Here is a 15,292-nt window from a genome sequence, read left to right as displayed (position 1 = left end):
AATCACTGCAAATACAAACAATATCACTCCAATCTTAGTTGAACTTGGAAAGAGCCTTTTTTGCAGAGCATTACAAGTGAGACTGCGTCCCATGTTTTACAAAAGTCTGGTGTCATGGTTTCACCACTATCCCAGATGCTTGGTGATATATATACTTGTCACTATACCTTGCATTGAATGTTTAAAGCCTGAGGTGTTGCCAATTCACCTACTATCAATACTGACCCACTAGAAACTATGGCCTGATGTATTAAGGGTTTTTACCCATTCTCTGTGGGTAAATGTGATGACACATATTAGGAAAGATTTTTATGAAACCAGCCATTTTACCTATCAGTGAAAGAATCAAATGCAGCCAAAATATCAAATATGATTTTGATTTTTCCTGATTCTCTATAGTTTATCAAATAATTAAACTAGACCTAAAACATAAAACCAAACCCTGCATCTTTAGACCAAAGGCCACAAAACTGAAAAAGTAAAAGGAAGAAGAAACAATATCTTAGTGGCATCTCTAAAGAACAAAACTCAAGCAGAATAATGTTACTGCTAGCTTGTATAACAAGGTTACATTGTATTGACCCCATCAGGAAGAAAACAATTACTTTCTCTCTCGTTTTCCTTTCTTTGAATGGCATTTAGTTTGTGGTTGTCCAGGTGTTTTTTCAGTGTTTATATGTTTTCACCGGTGGGAGCTATTTTTCTTTCAGTGGGGTTTTATCAGTTATTATAGGTTTAAACCTAAAACCCCACAGCCTATACATGGGCTACGGGCGATAATGCCAGTGGACAGTGTAGACATTGGACAGGAGTGGTGGGGCAGATATTGATTTAAAAAAATGCTTACTTCAATCACACATATATAACGTTACTTAGATGGTATCCGTGAGCAGCATACTTAAAAAAGAAACAAGCATTTACAATGCAATGGTCTCGGCATTATTAAAGGTAGAGCTATTGGCATTGCTCATGACATTTTTTTCATTTCTTTTTTTAAAAACATAAATAAATGGTATTGTCATTTACAATGGCAATAGGTGAGCATTAGCGAGTATTCACGGACACAGAGCAACACACACACACAGAGCCCCCCCACACACACAGACCCCCTCCACACACACAGAGCCCCCCACACACACACAGAGCCCCACACACACAGAGCCACACACACACACAGAGGCCCACACACACACACACAGAGGCCCACACACACACACACAGCGAGCCACACACACACAGGGAGCCCCACACACACATACAGCGAGCCACACACACACACACACAGAGCCACACACATACACAGAGGCCCACACACACAGAGCCCCGCACACACACACACAGACAGACAGAGCCGCACACACACACACACAGCCACGCACACACACAGACAGAGCCACGCACACACACAGCCACGCACAAAGAGCCCCCCCACACACACGAAGAGACACACACACACACACAGAGCCACACACACACACAGCCACACACACAGAGCCCCCCCACTCACACAGACACACATACACAGAGTCCCACACACACACAGAGTCCCACACACACACAGCGCACCTGCTTCCCATGACATAAAACAAGCATGTGTTGCACACCACACCTTTTGTTTTTATTAAAATAAAAATCCATTATTTGTGTAGCGCTTTCTCAAAAGTGCTTTACCTCCAATGCGGAAAGAACCATGAGTGGTGCCAATGCACTCGCAACCACGGAACATATGTAACAGGGAGGCTAAGTCTAAGGGGACGTGAAATGCAAGTTTGAGAGCAGCGTGATCTGCGTTACATAAATTACTCTCCTACAAGGAGGCTAGATAAACCCACAAGATAATCTTCTCCACATGCTTAGTGAATTTTCTTTGAAAACACGGACATTTGTAGCCTATAATTACATAAAACATCCGAGGTTAAAAACCCGTTCTGCCCGACTTATCTCAGATGCCTGGCCACCCTGCAGTGATAAAATTAACACATCCCACCAGACTTGTAATGCAGATTTGGGAAACCTTTTGTCTGCAGGACGATGCACACATCTTTGAGAGATTTAAGGAGGCAATAAAGTCAAAACTAAGAGCAATTAACTTAAATGACCGAACTCTTTCTGCAGAGTTTTGCTTTTTTGCAGTGCAGGATGTGAGATTCCCCTGGGGAGGAGGAAAATCGAGCTGAATTTTTTTGTGTTTCTGTCTTTTTTTGCCAAGCCCACTGCAGATGCCAACATGTGGCGAACATTTGAATATGATGCAGTGTGTTTTTACAGTAACAAAAAAACACTACCCTCCCCAGTGCCCCCTCAAAAATGCGCAAAGATCGGTGACAGCATCTGCTCAGGAGTTTGAATTGTGTTCAAGATAAACAATGTTAAACTCTGAGTGCACGTGACGGGTTTCAGTAAAGAGGTGGAGGCGGGGTTGTTTTAAGTATAGCAGATGTGCACGTATGGAAAAGAACTTAGGGAAATTTGGAAAACTGACATTTGTAAGCATACCAAAGCCAAGTCATTAAAACCACAAATCAAAAATAGCTCTCCTGTGCCAAAGCTCGCTGCGCTGGCCTGACTCGAGGCCGGGCCTGTCTCGCTCTGTTTACCTTTCTGCTTGGTGAGTGTTTGGAGCCGTATACAGAGCGCTGTGTGCATCTCTGGTGACCTCATCACTGCGGGCCACCGAATGATGTCATGAGTGATGCAAATCACTCGCCCAGGTGACTTACTCGCCGTGTGTGAGGGTCAAATGTGGAAGGCGGCGATTCAGGTGAGGTTAGTGGAGGCCGCAAAAGAGGTGATCGTGAACCCACTAAAAGTTGTACAGGCTCAAGAACTGTGGACGGTTCAGACTTCAAATAAAAACATACAGGGTACAGTTTTATTTCCCTATTCCGAACCATCAGAACAAATTAGTCATAACAGCACAAATTACAAAAACAACAAGGTGAACTTGCACATAGACTGCCCTAGAGGTATTCCCCCTTGCAGGTGAAAAAACATCGACTAGACGGATTTGAAACTGACACGTGTCACTATGGCAGAGCAACCCAGCGCCATGCCCAATCTACACCAATAGCCGAAGATTATACATGAAGGAATCTGCCTTGCATTATTAAGGTTTTTTTGTTTTCAACGCTCTCGAGTGATCAGGCTTGGGCAGTGGCCTCAACATCACTCAATAGTTCCGATTTAGGATTGTGAGGTCTCCAAATCTCACTGACGTGGCGGTTGGCTATATGTAGCCTTATTACGCGATTTGGACGATACAGGCTATAGTGCTCGCACACGCTCACTGGGATACTATTAAATGGATTAGAATTAAAGGAGCATGGTCAGCAAGTTAAGGCTGTGTGCTACCAGCCAAGAATCGCCACCAGACCGTACAAATGCATTACAAGCCTGGAGCATTTCGCCTCCACTTCCCCCGGTCAAGGGCACTACCCTTGTTGAATCACACGCCCCACACTTAGCTTTGCCTTATGGACTCACCTTGTGGGTAACTTTCGGTCCCTTCTTCTTCTCTTCGGCCTCGGAGAAGCCGGAGAGAAAAAAAATAATGGACCCTGCGACAGGCGCAGCAGCGACAAGCAGCTTCATATTATTTGCCAAGGCCAGCCGCATCAACCAGGACTCACGGGTGCTACCGGGAATATAAGGGAACAAAAGGGACTGGAACGAGAGCCGGAAGTGACGTAAACAGAATTGGCCCAGGCTGTACCATAGAGTGGGGATCGGGGTGCATAGCCGTTTGTCTGATACTTTCCGTGATGCAAGACGAAGGAACAAGTGACAAAGAAGTAAATATGCCATATTTCAAATGTGTACCAAGGCAATGAATAGTGCTTAACACTCTTTCTAATATGTTCTTAATACAAGATACCCCCGCTGTGGCAATGGAATAGCCGACCTTCGAACCTCTTGTCAGTAAACGTACGCTCTGTGTGGAGTGCGAAAAGCACCAAAACACCACCATCTTTCTCCGAGGCATTAGCAGGAATGCCTCGGAGAAACCAGCGTCTTTTTCAGATTCGGGGGCGTGGTTTTCGTTCTCTCCTCTTCCCATTGGCTGAAAGGTAAAATTCCAGCCAATGGGAAGAGGAGAGAAAGAAAACAAGAAAGAAGCTTAAAAAAACGCCCCCAAATCCAAAAAAGACGGGGCTTGAACCGAGTTACGCCCCTCTCCTCCAATGGCTGGCCAGCATTTACTAGGCCAGCCAATGGAGAAGAGGGGCGGGTTCCAAGCCCCCTCTAAGAAACAAATAATCTTCGGGCTCCGCCCAAACTGCTTATGCAGTGCGACGGAGTCCTCGACCTAAAGAACGGATGCATTGCAACTCTACAACAATATAGCTCTGACCTCAAAATGTCGGTGTGATTTGAACTTTCCATTTACTAAGCCCTATACGTATTAGATATTTCTTAAATGAATATGGATGGCAACTATTGCTGAAGGACTTAAAACACAGAAATGTAATTTTTGGTGTTTGGTTGTGGTCAAACCTGCAACCTATGTAATTTGACTGGCGCTACTTGCTCCTCTCTTTGCGCCCACCAAGACTCATAATTTAAATGCAGAGGAAAACGTCACAGGTAGGACTTTCCTTTTTCCCCCCTGTAAATTCTAACTGTACAATATTGTTGATTAGTGTACATTTTTCTTGCTTTTTAACAAAAGAAAAAAAAAATTCGAAAGGAATCCCATTTATAGTGCGATATGTATTCACGCAACACAAACTTGTGCAAACAATGTTGTCACAGATACTGAATAACTTTGAAAAACAAGGGCAGTACCTGCCGCAGTTTATGGAAAACAATCCAGTTTTGCAAAATCTATGTTCATCATCGCCTACTTAAGAAACACTTTTTTGAATTTTCCATCTTTTCTTTCTTACCTGGTAAATGATCTGGAGATTTAAATTTGTAGGTGATGTTTCGACATTGAAGGATTTCTACTGTCAGCTGCTCCCCGTCTGTCTTCATTTCCTTTTTCAACGCAACTTTCATTTCACCCATAACCTGCGTTTTGCCTAAGATAAAAAATGTTTTATTGTATCTGATTAGACTCCAAATTTAAAAGTTGCATGTCATTTTTGACTCTGACAATGCATACCTCCACATGTCAAAAAAAGACTTCTTAATGTTTTGCATTCAAAGCAATCTTTATTAACGAAAATCAGTAATCACTTTAGTACTTAAAGAAAGTGCCAACAGCTGGTTTGGCCTTCACTTTCCATTGGCTCACGAAGGGGCATATTACCAACAAATAGCGATGTTGGTTTAGCGGCAATATCTTTATCGCCGAGCTGCGGCGATTTTTATCGCTTAGGAACCTTGCTATTATCAAGGTTTATCTCCTAAGCGATAAAAATCGGCCAAAATGCATGAATATCGCTGAAAAGTCAGCGATATTCATGCATTACCGAGCTAATGCTCTTAGCCATGTTATCCACCTACCATTGGATAACATGGCTAAGAACTGCTCAGGGGCAGGTGTTAGCTTTTGGAGATATTCACGCTATGCGCGAATATCTCCAAAAGTTGGTAATAGGAGATAGCGATGTTAGCGACTGTTTCCAGTCGCTAACATCTTGGCACGCCCACTTAGCATGTCATTAGTGATAAATATCACTGACATGCAAAGCGGGGCCCAAGATGGTTGCTATCTCCTACTAGCTGTCCCTAACTGGTGTTAGTGACAGCTAGGTAATAGGGAGATAATTTTATCTCCGCTTTCTTGGCTTTTAAAGCCAAAAAAGCGGAGATAAACCCCCTTGATAATATGCCCCGAAGTTCCTCTCACTTTACCTACAGATTAAAATTTCACAAAAATATGCGTTAGTGAAACAAACTTACCATCGATACATGTTTGAGAATTCTGGGGCATATTACCAAGCAATAGCGATAATTATCGCTATTGCTTGGTTAGAGACAAAAATTTACAGCAGAGGTGCGGCGATTTTTATCGCAAATAAGGAATAAGGCCCATAGGAATGAATGGGGAGTTATTCCTTATTTGCGATTAGCAATTTGCTAATCGCAAATAAGGAAAGTGTAGGAATCGCAATTTATTTAGCGATTCCTACATGAATCCCGTTTTGCAAGTCCTTAACAGCGATTCCTTAATAATCGCTATAAAGGACTAGAAAAACGGGACAATGATGAATCTAGCTGTATGATTTATACCCTACGGAGCAAAATGAATGAGGTAAGAGAACCTCTGAGATTATGCTAACTCAAGCAACATTGCATGTTGCACACACACATGTCCTTTGGACATGTGTGTGCGCAACACCAATGTAGATTACATTTCAGGGGTGCTACAGGGTGTCCTTTTGACACCCTGGCACCCTTGAAATCACATCTTTATTTGCGATTAGCAAATTGCTAATCGCAAATAAGGAATAACTCCCCATCATTCCTATGGGCCTAAGGCCCATAGGAACGAATAGGGAGTTATTCCTTATTTGCGATTAGCAATTTGCTAATCGCAAATAAGGAATGTGTAGGAATCGCAATTTATTTAGCGATTCCTACATGAATCCCGTTTTGCAAGTCCTTAATAGCGATTCCTTAATAATCGCTATAAAGGACTAGCAAAACGGGACAATGATGAATCTAGCTGTATGGTTTATACCCTAAGGAGCAAAATGAATGAGGTAAGAGAACCTCTGAGATTATGCTAACTCAAGCAACATTAAAATAATGTCCCATGCATTCTCCTAGTCATCTTAACCTGTGCCTTGTTTACTTTGCAGTGATATAAGAGTAAACATGTGGAGTGATTCTTATAGACAGAACATCTCTCCCCCCTTTCTTCACAGGCCTTGAATGAAAGGATAGGGTAGATGCAGTATAAGGGAGGGCATGGTAATTGCACTCTTAAAAGGAGGTCTACAAGGGCAAGAGTCACATGTTTGCTCAAGGGAATACTTGGTAATCTTTTTCTTAATCTAATAAAAAGTTGTGATTGGTGGAAAGGTTTAGTGGTGGTTATCTCTTGTAAACAGTACCACGTTAGAATAGTGATAGCTCTCAATTCCAGTGCCTTCCAAGGCAATGTTGAACTTACTCCATCTGGTGAGAAAATGCTGGAAGGAAATTGGAATTTTTATCATGGACCTTTGTGTTTTGTTTTATATTTAAAAGAATTCAGTAACACAATCTCTCACTTACCACTCTTTCTGCATCTGCCCTTTAACCTTCTAAGGGAAAGGATAAATTAATAACAATAATAATAATAATAATAAAACCATTTATAAAGCGCTTGGTTACCCAAAAACAGTGTGTCCCCGCGCTGAATACTGCAGAATAGCTTAGAGGAAGGGACAGGGGTGGGTCAGAAGGGGACAGACGGAACAAGGTTATGCCCGAGGAAAGAGAAAAGTTTTAAGTTTTCCCCGAAACATATTCTCAGAGGGCTCCATTCGGAGACCTAGCGGAAGTTCGTTCCAGCATTTGGCAGCTAAAAATCTGAACGGGAGTCCGCCCATCCTGGCTCTGGTGATTTTGGGAAGTTTAAACAACATCGTACCAGCTGATCTCAGGTCTCTAATGGGACGATGTATCGTGAGGAGATTTTGAAGATAATCCGGGCCTTTGCCCTGAGCGATACGAATCCAGTGGAGTTTGGACAGAGCGGATTTCCCTGAAGCCCTGCGGGGTAGTTTAAGTACAAGGCGAGCTGCGGCATTCTGAGCGCACTGGAGTTGGTGTAGTCCTTTTTGGCTCAAACCTAAAAGCAGGGCATTCCCGTAATCAAGGTGGGGGGGTTACCAGGGCATGGACTATGGTCTTTCTAGAATCAATGGGTAGGAGGTCAAGAACCTTGCGGAGAGCTTTCAGTACACTGAAGCACCTGGCTGTTACTTTGTTGACATGGGATTTATAGGAGAGTTCAGAGTCTAAGGTTATGCCCAAATTACGCACCGACTCCACCGGGCAAGGTGGACTGCCCAATTCCGTAGGCCACCACACATGCGACCATGCTGAAGCTAATTTCCCTACTACCAGCAGCTCGGTTTTATCGCCATTAAGGCGTAAACAATTGTGGTTCATCCAGGCTGCTACCGATGAGAGGCAGTTCGAGAAGTTGGTGGCGTCTTCTCTGTGGTCGGGCGTGAGCTTAAACAACAGTTGTGTGTCATCGGCGTAACTGACAATGCCCACCCCAAATATATCGACTATACGGGCCAGGGGTGCCATATAGATATTAAACAAAGTAGGGCTCAGACTCGAGCCCTGTGGAACCCCATGGCTAACGTTTCTGCGAGAGATTTAAAGGGGGGGCAGTGCAACTGGAAGCTCCTCTTGGACAAAAAGGACTCTATCCAGGCTAGGGCTCGTCCCTTCACTCCCATGTCAGACAGCCGGGACAGCAGCGTTGAGTGCAGCACGGTGTCAAAGGCTGCACTGATTATTATTCAATGGTTAAGTGGTGATTTTTAATAAATGAACATTAAAAAAAAAAAGTTATATTTGAGGTAGTTGAAGCCATGTCTTAACAGTGAAGGGACCCATGGTGGGTGAAAATACAATAATGTGTGTATGTATTTGTTAGACTTGGCCCTTTTTGCATGGTCATTCCAGAGCGTTTTGCATTCTTCCTGTATTTGTTCTGACCTGTTGTTATTGATTTTATGTCTCTGGGCACTTTATCACTGCTGATCAGTGCTAAAGTGCATGTGCTCTCTCTTGTAAACTTGGTAAGATTGGTCTAAACATGTTCGGCATATTTAATTTACCCGTAAGTGCCTTGTGCAGTGGTATCCCATATACCGGCCTGTAAATTAAATGCTACTGGTGGGCTTGCAGTGCTGCTTGTACCACCCACCAAAGTAGCCTTTCAAACCTGTCTCAGGTCTCTGCCACTGCGGGCCTGCGCGCACAGTTTACTGCCAACGTGACGTGGCATATAAAGTGGTTGCCACGCCTGCAACTCCTCTTTTACTAAATACGTCTCCCTTAAGGTAGGGCCTAGCTAGCCCTATGGGCAGATTGCTGTGTAGGTAAAAGGTAGGACATGTGCCTTAACTGTGTGGCTTGTCTTAGTAGTGACAACCAGCCTGTTTGATTTCTCACTGCTGTGAGGCATTGGGACTCCCTGATATGTGCGTCAGTGGCCATTTCTGATCGGAGGGGGGTAGCGTGACCATGCTTCGTATGTTTGAAATAGTGGTGATGAATCCTGCTTTATTGGTGGAAACAGATTTATTACTACTATTTTAGAAATGCCACATTTAGAAGTAAGTATTTCAGCGTGCTGATGTGTCTTTATGCCTTGCCTGGATGTGTATTGACCGTCTGGTTCTGACTGACAGCCAGGTACAAGGGGGGTTGAGGTGTGTCCTACCTTTCCAGGGTGACTCAGCGCTAGGCTGAATAGACCATGGTTAAATTTATAGTAGTGGGAGGACTTTTCCCTTACACCTGAATAGGCCTGGTCTGCATTTGGAGTGGTGGGAGGAGTAGCACCCCTGCCTGAATAGGGCTCTGACTGCCTTCCACAAAACTGTCTCCACCCTCCTTTGGTGGGTCTGCGGCCTAGGCTTTCAATATGAATGGAGGTGTTGTGCTCCTCAAAGTAGTGTTTGAAGTGCCCCGAGAACAAAGGCATTGAACTCTAAATACTCCAGGAGAGTATAGAAGACACTGCGCGGGGCTTGTAACCAGCTGATGCTGGCACTACAGACTGCACCTGACCAGAAGGAACTGTCATGCTGCCAGGAGGAACCACCATTGAACTTCCTTGTTTGTTGTGCTGACCTGTGGCCGGTTAGGGCTTCAAGAAGGACTGCCAGCTTCTTTGCAAGTACTCTGTGTGCTGGCCTGCTACATCCACCCTGGCGCCCCCAGTGACCTCCCAGTACTTGGTGGCCTGTCCTGTGGGTGTAAGACAGCTTGAGCAAGTGCTTTAACACCGTCGCTGCTAATGGTTTTCCCCTCCTGTGCTGATTGATGTGGAAATCCCATTGTTCATGATGAGCTCAGCTCGTCATCAGCACAGCTCAACCGTGCCTCATGAAGAGCTCAGCTCGTCATGAGCATCGAAGGGGTTAAGGTGCATTTTTTTACAGCAGTGGCTAATTTTTCCTTATTCTAAGGAGCCAGGAGTAGCCAAGCACAGGCTGCAAATCTTGCCAAGATAAACAGGCACCTGCGGTTTACTTTTGGGCTCAAAGCATGTGGAGGGCTCCATGCTGGGTCACTCTGCATTGTAGGGCTGTTTTTGACTAGTGCTTCCCACAGCATTTTGATCACTGCTGACGGGGAGAGGATCAGTATTTTAACTGATCCCCTGGCTGATTGTTGGTTCCAAGTGAGTGTGGAGCCATCTGATGGTCTTGGGCTCCCCTCAGTGTGCTGGGCTCCTTTGGCAGGAAAAGCACTACTGGCATTGTCGACAACCCCCTTCAGTGGGGCCCTGTCTCAGGGAGGTGATTGTGGCAGCCGCAAACAGAACACAGGAGAGGCAGAGGGTCGTTGTCGATATAACCTCATGTGGGCATGGTCAGGGAGGCATGAGTCTCCCAGCCACCCCAGGATGACGAGCAGCGCAATACATGAGAGCCTCACATCCTTCCCAAAGGAGACCAGCTGAGGGCACAAGATGCCGCAGAGACAACCGGGGGCGTGGGAATGCTTACAGTTCCCGCTGCATTACTAGATTTTGCTGGAGGTATCGGGCTCATTTCCAGCCCTGCTGCAGGGCTGAAACATGTAGAAGCCAGAGGCCTTGCCACTCCAGCCAGATTCCGTAGGCAGAGTCAAGCGGGGGACCAGGCTAGGTCACCCCATAGACGGGGGTATTAAGTACTTTCCCCAACCTGTTTTTTTACATACCTGGGGACATAATTTTCTTGGCATCTCGGGGTAAACCTTGACAGAGGCCCCCGCACCTATTATGAAAAGAAGAGGCACATCGGAGGTCTCAATTGGGATCGTTATTCCCGCATTTCTGGTTGCAGGCGGGCAGGTGGCCCAGAAGCCTTCTAGGAAGGGCTAAGGATAGCAAGCATTAACTCAGAAGTAGGATTATATGTGCAGTGAAGATGTTGTTATAATGTGTGTAACCTCCACACTTTTACTGAAGAGCATTACTTGTGATGTTATGACAATTGCCTGATCAGGAGAATTGTGTAATATATGTGACATCAGGACAAGTGCCTAGTGACCCAAATTATTTATGTGATTGTGATCTAATTTGTCTTTATGAATAATACAAATGATATTTTTGTTTATAATCTTGTGTGGAGTTCTTTTTGTGGTGTGCCTAGTGTGTCACTGATTTGTGTGTGTTGCACAATCACATAACACATTGCCTCTGTGATAAGCCTGACTGCTCTGCCAAGCTTCCAAGGGGGTGAGCAGGGGTTATCTTGCTGGTATAATTCCCTTGCCCTGACTAGAGTGGTGGGTTCTGCCTGGCTTAGGTGCATATCCTGGTCAAACAAAAACCCTACTTCTAACATTGGTTGTCAGTGTTGAGGATAGGACTTGCCTTTGCGCAGTACCACAGTGATGCATGGTTGCACTACAAATTCTGCATTTAGACAATCACATGTTTGGTTTTTTCTCCTGATTTTTCTCTCATTAGTCATTCTTTATTGTGTACTCCTGCTTCAGCTCATACGCCTAGAAGGCTTGTGTTGCAGTTGTGTATTTAGTGCCTTGCCAAAATGGAATCTACCTTTGACCTAAATGACCTGTTGAAATACAATCTGGAGGAGTTAAAAGGGTTCTGCAGGAAGAGGAAAATAGTAGTGACTGCAGAAGACACCCAGCTAGGGCCTCATAAAGACCTATTCAAGTAGCAAGAGGATGAAGGGAAACATAAATAGACGGGTTCCCAGTCCGCATACCAAGATGGGGGTGGTTCTGAAGGAGACGCAGGGGAGTCTGGAGAGGACGGTGGAAATGACTATGCAGGGACACCAGTGGGTTGTAAAGACCCTGTGGAGAGGGAGTCCCTTGCTGGGTCTAGTTCCAGGAGTAGTGTCCTCTCCCTTTCTCTGTCCCCAGAGGAGTTGGCGGGCAGAAGGGAAGAAAGGGAGCATCAGCTGGCATTGGAAAGGCTCAGATTGGAGCATGCCAAGGAGCTAGCGCAGCTGGTTGTGGGGGAGAGAAAGGCTGATGTGGAGAGAACCTTTGCTCAGGAGAGGATGGCAAATGCAGAGAGGGCCTTTAACCGAGAGAACCTAGCTCTTGAGAATAGGTTGTCCCCTGAGTGTAGTTTCAACCTTCTGGATTCACCAGAGAGGGTGGAGTCAGTGGTGGCAGCAATATTGTGTCCAGTGTAGAAAGTTCCACTCCCAGATCCCAGAACGTGGGACCTTGTTCCCAGAGAATGGTGTTGCCCCTGAAGGGTTTAGGTTGAAGTTTAGGGGCAGTAGAAAACTGTCTCACAAGTCTTGGGGGGTGTTTGTGGAAGAATGTTATGATGCACTGAAGGGTTGGGTGATGGGTGGCACAGCAAACAATTTTGAAGGGCTTTTCAATCTGATTGTCAGAGAGCAGACGTTACGTTGTTGTTTTCCAGGGATACGCCACACACGTTGTTGTTTTCCAGGGATACGCCAACACCTGTTGGAGTGCGAGTTCTCTGAACCCAGGGATCTTTCACAGGAGGCATTCCTCTGGATGAGTACCAGAGGATCTGGAAAGACATTTGGGAGTGATCACCAGGGGAGTGGGTCAGATATTTCCCACCCGACAGTGGTGGGAAAGGTTAGTAGGAGCCCATCACTTATGATGTTATGATAACTGCCCGATTGGCAAAGTGATTTGTGTAATCTATGTGACATCATGACAAGTGCCTAGTGGCGCAAATGATTTATGTATATGTGATCTAATGGGTCTTTATGAATAATACATGGGATTTTTTTTTTTTTAGACCTTTATTGTATCTTAATGCAAGAACACAGCGTTTGGCCTACAACCCGCAGACAGGGCCGGCCGCAAGCTAGGGTGACATCCATGCTTCAATCAACATGTCAAGTTATAATATCAACTGTTCATAGCATGTTATTATAATTCAGCAACATGTTAATTCAAAGTCTTGCATAGTCAATATTCGAGTACAAGCAGTCTAGTTTTTTGTTTTTTTGGTATACAGTAGTAATTGCCAGCATGGCAACTAATCCCTCCCCAACAACCGGAATCCAATCAAGGCAGCATGCAGAATTACAAAATGTCAAAAGATAGTTAAGGTAATCAGGACTTGAATTTGCCGCATTAGCAGTGTAGGCACCAGACAGTTCAGGCTCACATACCCTAGATTCATGTAGGAAGGGAAAACACACCACAGATCAACCAGGACGAGGTCAAGTGGCTTCAGATAACAAGGCGATTGTGACCATTCACCTGAGGAGACAAGGAGTGTCGATACCACAATCACAACTTGACAGTAAACAGCCATCCATTTAGTGCGAACCGGAATAGTCCACTCAGGAAGTGCACCCTCGTATGAAATCTTACATCAGTCAGCATCAAGCTTAGATAGCATGTACGTTGTGTAGGGGCCCCAGATATCTTTTGGGCGTGAGGTAGCAGGTAGTTCTTCATAATAACAAGTTAGCTGATCTCGACAATATGCCATGTCCTGCAACCACAGTTTGACATCAGGCGCCCGTTTCCCACCCCAGCAGGCAGCCACCTTTCGTTTAGCAATCTGAAGCGCCAACACAACCAATTTCCTCATTCCAGCAGGCACTCCAGAATCTATGCCCAATAGACAGAGGCGCGGGTCCATAGTAATCTCAATGGAAGTCATTTCGGATAACGCTGCAGTCACACCTGCCCAGAAAGCAGACACTCGTGCACAACCCCAGGCCAAGTGGAAAAAGTCAGCGTCATCCACTCCACAACGCACACAAACAGATGATTCTCGAAGGCCATACCTGGTCAGTTGCGCAGGCGTATAGTATCATTGTTGCAAGAATTTATAGTGAATGAGTCGAAAATTTCCATTCGCTGCAAATTTGCCAGTCATGGAACAGCATTCAGACCATTCATCATCAGTCAAGGGATCAGGCAGACACGCATCCCATCTTGCCCTTGCAATCTCACCCCCTCCTCCCTCATCTTCCTGTGACGCTTTGTATAATCGCGAGATCAGTTTCACCCGATTAGTTGTCGTATACAGTATCTGCAAAGCGCCCAATACAGGCGGTTCCGCCGGAAAGGATGAATATAATGCTCGTATTGCGGCTCGCAACCTGACATAAATAAAGGTGGCCATGGTTGTGTTCGGCACCTGATCCAATACCTTCTGTAACGGGAGAAACTGAAAAATATCCCCCATAGTGTGCACACCGGCACCTTGCAGAAATTGTAATGCTCCCACTTCACTTGAGACCGAGATATCAGCATGGTATAGTAACGGCATTTCGGGCGCATACAGCGGTAGCCTGTTCGCACGCTTGCCCAATTCCCCCCATGCCTTAGAAGTACACTGCACCGTGTCCACTTCACCCTTCTCGTACATCGAATATGGGTTTACTACCATCGCCTTTAGGGGTAGCGGCAAGACTGCGCTGGCCTCAAGTGCCACATGTGGCGTGTATGGTGGTGCCGAGAGTCAATAAGTTGCGAAATGAGCCTGAGCGCATAGATAATATAATTTCATGTCTGGCACCGCAAACCCACCCAGTTCATATGGCTTTGTTAAAGTATCCCATTTCACTCTAGACTTCTTCCCCCCCCCCCCCAGGCCAATGTGAGCAACAATGACTGAAGCTGTGCAAAAAAGTGAGATGTGAGAGCAATTGGAACGTTAACGAAATAATACAGAAATTTAGGCAAGACTACCATTTTAATCAGAGAGACCCGGTCAGCAAACGAAAGTGGCAGGCGTATCCATCAGGTCACCTGATCTTCCAGTTTTGAAACAGCCACACCGTAATTCGCTTGAATCATCTCTTGGGAGCCACGGTGCACCCAGATCCCCAGGAATCGTACAGGGTCTGTGACCCATGCCAAGGGGAATTCCAATGGAAACGGCTGCGTGATATCCGTGAGAGGCAATAATATGGATTTGTCCCAATTGATGGATAGGCCAGAAAAGTGCTCAAACCGAATAAACTCCCGTAGAACACCGTCCAGATTTTGGGCAGGTTCCCTTACATACAGAACCATATCATGCGCATACATAGACACTCCCAGGTAAGTATGGGCGGAAAATCCGATCCGCTCGCGGATTTTGCGGATTTTCGGTAAATTCGCAATCCGCGAGATTCGCGAATTTCCCGCAAAATCCGCAAATTCGCACTGTTCGCGTGAGTTCGCGGCTTCCCAGTTCAAC

The 15,292-nt window shown here is 45.4% G+C and overlaps 1 protein-coding gene across 2 annotated transcripts in view; it reads right to left on the bottom strand.

Moving 5' to 3' along the window:
* The window catches only part of PCLO (piccolo presynaptic cytomatrix protein), a 1,259,786-nt gene that overhangs the window by 39,735 nt on the left and 1,204,759 nt on the right, over positions 1-15,292 (bottom strand). For both annotated transcript variants that reach the window (XM_086919783.1, XM_086919788.1), the window contains exon 25: positions 4,887-5,021. In XM_086919783.1, the coding sequence (XP_086775909.1) occupies positions 4,887-5,021 (135 nt within the window). The remainder of the gene's footprint in view (positions 1-4,886; positions 5,022-15,292) is intronic.

Source organism: Lissotriton vulgaris, chromosome 1_1, assembly GCF_964263255.1.
Source record: "Lissotriton vulgaris chromosome 1_1, aLisVul1.2, whole genome shotgun sequence".
In the NCBI taxonomy this organism is placed as follows: Eukaryota; Metazoa; Chordata; class Amphibia; order Caudata; family Salamandridae; genus Lissotriton; species Lissotriton vulgaris.
The sequence above is the reverse complement of the archived record's forward strand: the minus strand, read 5'-3'. Positions and strand labels throughout refer to the sequence as shown.